Below are 7,343 nucleotides of genomic sequence, written 5' to 3' on the forward strand. Positions count from 1 at the left end.
CCCAGGCGCGGCCAGCCCCTCCTCACCACACCACCATGCAGCACAGTGAGATGTAGCGGATCCGTGGCGTCCGGAACAGGTCTAGGTATGAAGGTCTTCGGACCACCCGCTCCGCAGCTGCCACTTTGCGTAGGGCCTGGTGGGAGAGGAGGAGAGTGTGTGAGATGGAGTGGGCTGTGTGGCCTGAGCAAAGCACATTGCTCTCTCTGGGTCTCTTTTCCTCCCGTGTGCATTGGAGGGGAGGGATGCACATGGGAGCTGAGTGGGATAAGCGGAGTCAAGGATGTGGCCCACCAGAGGACATCCAGGGAGGACTCTACACTCACGAGCAGAGAGCTTTTCCTGCACACACAGTGGACCTCAGGAAGGGGGCGCTCGACACAGGCCATGCACACACATGGACTTGCATGCGCTCACACACACATTCACCCTCACCTCCAGGCCTAGGCTGTCCTCACCCACAGGCCGCCCATTGATCCTGGCACAGCGGAGCAGGTACCTTTGGGCCTCCTTCACACGGCCCTGGGTTAGAAGCCAGCGTGCAGACTCAGGCACCCACCTGGGGGACAGCAGGATGTCCTTCAGTCAGTCGGCACCCTAAGCTATGTTTCCCTCCCGGGCACACCACAGGCTGTCCCCTCAGCTTGGGACATCTTTTTCCCTAACCCTCCTCCCTTAATGAACTTCATTCTTTAAGTCCCAATTTCAAAGCACCTTTTCGCACACTTTGCCCAGCCCTACTTTCTCCGTAGCCCGGGAGTCCCTTCTCAACCAGCTGAACTGGTCTTACCCCCAAGATCTCAGTCTCCAGGAACAGCCACCTACTTCTCCCACAGGTGACAGGAGGACATAGGATGGAGGAGAGACAGACAAGCAGACATACCCAGAGGGGTCATGCAAAGCTGGCTCATTTGGGGTAGGCAGTGAAAGGGACTTCCTAGCTCTGGGCTGGCACTGTCCTTACCCCTGCCCCTCCAGGGTACCAGCCTCTCGGTTTCTGCTTGGCTCTGTCTCTCATGTCACTCATGTGTCCATCTCCATCTGTCCCTTTGAATCTGCCTTTCAGTCCTTGTCTCTGTTGCTCTCTCTCTCTCTGTATTTTGTTTTCTGTTGCTCTGCATTTCATGTCTTGGTCCCTGTCTCGGTCACTGACTGCTTCTCATTCTCTTTGTCTCAGTTTCTCTGTCTTCCCAGCTCAGTCTCTGATGAATACTATCTCTGACTTCTGTATTTCCCACTCCCCAGCTGCCCGCAGGCCTCACCAGAGGCTGAGGATGCCTGGGACACAAGGCAGGGTGACAGCCATCAGAAGCCATCGCCAGTCCCGTATCAGGTACCCGACCAGTGCCAGCAGCGTCACGCCCCCTGTCCAGAAGAGGGTGCTCAGGACACCTGCCACCGTGCGGTGTCCCACGTCCAGCCACTCCATCTCTGGACCCACAGCCGGAGACAGAAAGACAGTTAGTAAGGGACCGATGGGCTCAGTCTCACCCTTGACAACTCCAGCCCCCTCGGCCTGCCTGCTCTTTGCCTGCCTTACCCAGTGGCAACACAATGATGGTGAGGCCGGCCAGGGCAGCGCCGGTGAGGGTGCGGGTGACGATGAACATGATGTAGTTGACCGAGGCTGCGGACGTCAGGCCCATCACCAGGGAGCTCGCATAGGCTACCAGCAGCAGACGGCGCCGTCCAAACCTGCACGGGGGCCATGCGGGGTTAGCCCCCTGTGGAGAGGACAGCCCAGGATAGAGGTGGGCCGGGCCCAGGCCCCAGCTAGTGGGAGAACGTTCTATCCCCCGCTCCCTGGTTGGCCCCCACCACACCCACCTGTCAGACAGGTAGCCGAAGATCACAGCCCCCACCAGCACACCGGCGAAGAAGAAGGTGGAGATGGCTCTGTTCAGGCCTCTCTGCTCACACACCAGGTCCCACTGCGCAGACAGGCGAGAAGGGGCCTCCCGTGGGCACAGGCCCCTCCACCTGGCACCAGCTGTGCCATCCTGGGGCCTCCATGTCAGATGATAAACCCCCAACGGTTCACTTCAGCGTGGGGATGGCAGACTTTGCCCCTCCCCAACCCGGGAGCTTCGGCTTCTTCCCACAGAGAACCTTGACCATGACAATAGGGGTCCTGTGGGTCCCCAGGGATATTCTGCCTCCACCTGCACTCACCTCCAGATGGATTACATAAACCCCAGACCTGGGGCCCAGAAGAGAAGGAAGAGAAGGACGTCCCTATTGTTTCTCCCATCTCTTAACATCCCAAACACCCTTCTCAACGCTCAACCCCCGTTCCCAGGGAGCCACTTTAGCCTTTCCCTGCCTTAATCATTCCCGATTAATAATTGCAGCTCCCATGTATGTCCCTTACTACAAGTGCTGTGCTTGAAATTCATGGACCTCATTTACAGATGGGTAAACTGAGACTCCAAGAAGTCATGTGTCTAATGCTCCCAGAGTAGTCACCCCAGGCGACAGCGGACCCGTCCCACTCACGTGTACCTCGGTCGCAGTGGTGGAGGAGAACTCTGAGTGGTCGTACTCCCAGCCGTGAGGGCAGGGCACTGTGGAGGGCTCACTCTGCGACTCCCCAGGATTCTGCCCTTCTCCCCATAATGTCATGTTGGGGAGGGCCTGGGGGTGAGTGAACTGGAGGCAGGAGCTGAAGGTGCCATCAGGTTCCCGGGGAAGGTAGGCCGCCAGCCATGTGTCCTGGTGGCTGAGGTTGGCAGGGGCGCCAGGCAGGGCACAGTGGTGGGCAGGCACGGCAGCCAGGAAGTTGGGCAGGAGGAAGTGCATGGGCAGCAGGATGCGGGGCAGGGCCAGCAGGGCCACATTCCGCAGCTGGAAGGGCCCAAAGCCACCCACCTGTTCCAGCAGCTCTTCGAATCCCATGCCACCCACTCACTAACTGTCCCCAGTGTGGCTCCTATGTAGTAACCAGCACAGCACAGCCCACCCACCACCTGGACCCTTGGACTCTGGAGGCGGGAGTCTGATGGGTGGAGAGCCTGCAGCCACAATCCAGCCCTCCGGGGCTGGCCCAGGACTGGGCCTTCCAGGGCCACCCGCCACCCGGGTGCGCAGGGATCCCTGCCTGTGTAACCCAGTGCCCGGGAGGGCGGAGCTGCCATCCCCTCAGAGGTCACTGACCCCATGACTCTGGAACTTCCATGTGAGTGCTCAGGGGCTGAGTGGAGTGGCCTCAGGCCGCCAGGATGGGTGGCTGGGTGTGTAGGAAATGAGCCCCTTGCCCCTTGATCAGCAGAGTTCCAAGGGTCCCTAAGAGGAGGAGTCTTCCAGGCATGCTGCCAGCTCCCCTTGGATGCCCTTTGTCCCACCAAGCCCTCCGTGAGCCTTGCATATTTACAACCACAGTCTGGCTGGCAGCCCAGGATTCAAAACCAGGTGAAGGGTTCTCACTGCTGAGCCACGAAGACTCTGACCCTGTCAGGTTTATATCCCCACCTGGAACTTCTGTCTGGGCCTGAGACACACCTGGAACCACACCGGGCAGCCTGGCCAATCTGGGGATCCTAGACCCATCACCCTCCCACTTCTTCACTTGGGGGCTCTTTCCATACACACAGTCCCACCTGCCTGCCCTCACCCCTATTTTTAAGAGCTTCCTAGGTAACCCCAAGGGAGTAGGTAGGGAAGGAGAGGGTTTACCAAGGTCTAGCCATAGGAACCGGAAATGCTTAAGACTCAGGATTTGTCTGACCCTCCCCACTGAATTCTCACTCATGCAACAAACGCACAGAAGAAACCAGCAATGTCAAGTGTTTTGGGTCTGATTCTCCAATGCCAAGTTGGCAGAGATGGGAGTTTGTCAAATTATGTTTCCAGGGCTACAGATTTCAAAGCAAATAGGCTTTTTTTTTTTTTTTTTAAGCCAGAGAGACAAAGACAGAGAGACAGGGAGAAGGACAGACAGGAACAGATGGGCAGAAAGGGAGAGAGATGAGAAGCATCAATTTTTCATTGAGGCACCTTAGTTTTCATTGACTGCTTTCTCATATGTGCCTTGACCAGAGGGGCTACAGCAAAGCAAGTGACCCCTTGCTTAAGCCAGCAATGTTGGACTCAAGCCATTGGCCTTGGGCCTCAAGCCAGCGACTTTTGGGCTCAAGCCAGTGACCATGGGGTCATGTCTATGACCCCATGCTCAAGCAGGCGACCCCGCACTCAAGCTGGTGAGCCCATACTCAAACCCGTGACCTCGGGGTTTCGAACTTGGGTCCTCTGCATCCTTGGCCAATGCTCTATCCACTGTACCACCATCTGGTCAGGCTAAGCAAATAGGCTTTTAAGGGGCCTAAGCATTTTTAAAAGTTTGAAAATGACTCATTTAATCTAGCCCCCACTGTGAACAGATAAGGAAATGGGGTGTGTAGCCTGTTGGGGTCACACAGTGCCTCAGTAGCAGAACTGAAGAGGGGACCAGAGCCCATAACCCTGGCCCAGGTCTCTGACCCCAGCTGCTGAGCTAGAGATGTTCCAGTCAGCACTAGGCAGGGCTCCCTCAAAGAGCTTTGGGAAAAGAGCTAAATCAGTGTGGCGTGGTGTGTGTGCATAGGGGTGCCAATAGGCATGTGAGTGAGGGCAGTGGATTAGAGGCAGTGACAGGAGCTGATAATAGTGTGAGGTATTTGTTGGATCTCTAGAGAAGCCTAAGTATTCTGGGGTACAAAGATGCCTCAGACACAGTCCCAGCCCTCGGTGAGTGTCCAGTCCAGCAGGAGGGTTAACACAAGTTACATAAACCTTCCTGCCTCCGGCCTCACTCCTTTCAAGCCACTCTTCACACACCCACCACAATGAACACTCTAGAGCAAATGTGACAGGGGAATGCCTCCGTTTAAAACTCTTCACCATGGGCCCTGGCCCGCTAGCTCAGTGGTGAGCGTTGGACCGGCATGTGGAAGTCCCGGGTTTGATTCCTGGCCAGGGCACACAGGAGAAGTGCCCATCTGCTTCTCCACCCCTCCCCCTCTCCTTCCTCTCTGTCTCTCTCTTCCCCTCCTGCAGCCAAGGTTCCATTGGAGCAAAGTTGGCACCAGTGCTGAGGATGGCTCCATGGCCTCTGCCTCAGGCACTAGAATGGCTCCGGCCGCAATGGAGCAATGCCCCAGATGGGCAGAGCATCACCCTCTGGTGGGCGTGCCGGGTGGATCCCAGTTGGGCGTATGTGGGAGTCTGTCTCTCTGCCTCCGTGCTTCTCGCTTCAGAAAAATACAAAACAAACAAACAAACAAACAAAAAACAAAACTCTTCACCAGCTCCCACTGCTGAGAGTGAAAGTCCAACTCCCTAGTTGGCCCATATGACCCCCAAGACTGGCTCCTGTCTGCCTTGTCTCTGGCTCCTCCCCACCATGCCCCTTCCTCCAGCTTCCCGAACACAGCAGCCCTCTGGCGCCTCGCCCCGCGGTGCGGTCCCTTGGGCAGCACTGGGCTCCCTCTTCTTCCCCTGGTGGACACCCAAGGTGCCCGGAGACCAGCTCTGGTCCTATTTGCTCTCACTCACATGTGATCCCCACGCTGTTGGCCCCTCCCCCATTTAATACTATATAATCATACTGTTTCTATAAAAATATAAAACACCATAACACTCCGCAGGTCCTGAGAGGTAAGTTTTCCAGCTGTCTCATCTGCATGGTCCATCCAGTGGCTCCTCAGAGGAATACTCTGAGGTTTGTCCACAGCCAGAGACGACAGCCACGAGGCCAACCCTGGCTTCGTCTTACTCTCTGCCTTCAGCCAAATCGCGGCTCTCCTCTCTGATATCATCGAGGAGTGGTGGTGACAATGACCATGATGTGTGGGGGCAGCTGGGGGAGGTTGACAGACAAGGTATGAAATACCGAGGGTCTGGCCAGAGGGCAGATCAGCTCTGAATCACCGGTAAAGAGCTGGTGCTGATTAAAATTTTAACTATCACCAAATCCAAACCTGAGCGCAGAGACCTAGATGGAAGAGACCTTCATTTATACCAGAATAGATAGGAAAAAGAACAACTCCTTAGTTGAAATTATTACTACAACTGTTGAAAGATTTGGGGGAGAATAAGTTCCTAAGATAAGCAATTTCCTATTTGGGATCATTTGCAATAAGGATGTCTTACTATTTTACCCTTCCCTGCATCGAGTGGCCTCAGCTGACCTCCCCATCTTAGTTGGGGTTTCACTGACTGACCATTGCAATAACCCATGTAATCATTTCCTCCATTGATGAGGGTGGTAATGGAACCAATTATGGTGGTGAGTATGACAATGAGACGGTGTAGCAGTGATGGAGGTGGGAATACTGACAGTGGACATGATGGTGATGGTGGTGATTGGGGTAAGGATGAGGGCTAGGGGGCGCGGGATAGTAATAATAGTGGTGTGGTTATGAAGGCAGTGGTGATGATGAGGATTATGTGGGTGATGCTGATGGTGTTTGCAGTCATGAAGGGGTGGTCATGGTGGTGATGAAGATGATGTGTAAGCCCCCTGAGAACAAGGATCTTGTTCACCACTGTGTCATCAGAGCCTGGCAGTGGTGACGGTGATGGTAGTGCTGGTGGTGGCGACGGAGCCTAGTCCGGGAGAAGTGTGTCTGTGATCTGAGTGATGGTAGTGCTGGTAATGGTGGGAAACAGAGTTAGAGGTGGGGAAAGGGAGATAGGGGTGGTGACTGTGATAAAAGTCAAGGTGGTGATATTAGGTCATTTTGGGTGTAGCGGCACATGGGATAAGGAGGAATGCAGAAGATGCCACCTGGAGCTGGTGAAAATGAGCTCATATCATACTTCCTTCTGACCTATAGCCAAATTCCCACGGCCATGCCGACCCCCCATCACCTCACCGCCATGGGCGATGGCCAGGCTCTTTGCGTCTGCTGAGGACTTAGAACCTCATTCTGACACCCTCAATATTGAGTTAGACCCCTGAGTGGCCAGTGGAAAAATCTCAGCAGCCACAGTGTCTGATAATTAGAGACCCAACATCCTCCACCCTCTGACCTTGGTCTCTTTTCTCCAGGGTGTTCCCCAGGGGCTTTTGTTAGTAGGAAGGAAACCTATCTAGTCAGGGGCTTCCCTGATCTTGAAGCCCCTATCTAGCCCTTGATGGAGCGACCTTGCTCAAGCCTCATATTTCTCCATGCCTCTGTCTTCAGAGCTTTCTTGGCCACAGGACAGAAAAGAGAAAGCTCTCTCGGGGGTAGTGGGGAAGGGGTCAGCCAGGGGCCGGGCAGGCCCCTAACAGGTGGAGCACCATGTAGGCCCTGACTGGGCCTTGGGAAGTAAGTGCACCTGATAGGTCTCAGGCTCCCCAGGGGAGGGGGTGGGCAGGGGTT

At 55.3% G+C, this 7,343-nt stretch overlaps 1 protein-coding gene across 2 annotated transcripts in view; it reads right to left on the bottom strand.

The window, feature by feature from the left end:
* The window catches only part of SLC22A7 (solute carrier family 22 member 7), a 6,490-nt gene extending 3,346 nt beyond the window's left edge, over window positions 1–3,144 (bottom strand). The window contains exons 1-6 of one of the 2 annotated variants that reach the window (XM_066359361.1): window positions 2,503–3,144; window positions 1,828–1,931; window positions 1,541–1,695; window positions 1,263–1,365; window positions 436–559; window positions 27–136 (exon numbers count right to left, since the gene is read on the bottom strand). In XM_066359361.1, the coding sequence (XP_066215458.1) occupies window positions 27–136; window positions 436–559; window positions 1,263–1,365; window positions 1,541–1,695; window positions 1,828–1,931; window positions 2,503–2,895 (989 nt within the window). In that variant the 5' untranslated portion in view covers window positions 2,896–3,144. Of the gene's footprint in view, window positions 1–26; window positions 137–435; window positions 560–1,262; window positions 1,432–1,540; window positions 1,696–1,827; window positions 1,932–2,502 lie in introns of both variants that reach the window. The other variant, XM_066359360.1, reaches the window with a different exon arrangement.
* Window positions 3,145–7,343: the final 4,199 nt, after the last annotated feature.

The sequence above is a fragment of the Saccopteryx leptura genome, chromosome 1 (genome assembly GCF_036850995.1).
Source record: "Saccopteryx leptura isolate mSacLep1 chromosome 1, mSacLep1_pri_phased_curated, whole genome shotgun sequence".
In the NCBI taxonomy this organism is placed as follows: Eukaryota; Metazoa; Chordata; class Mammalia; order Chiroptera; family Emballonuridae; genus Saccopteryx; species Saccopteryx leptura.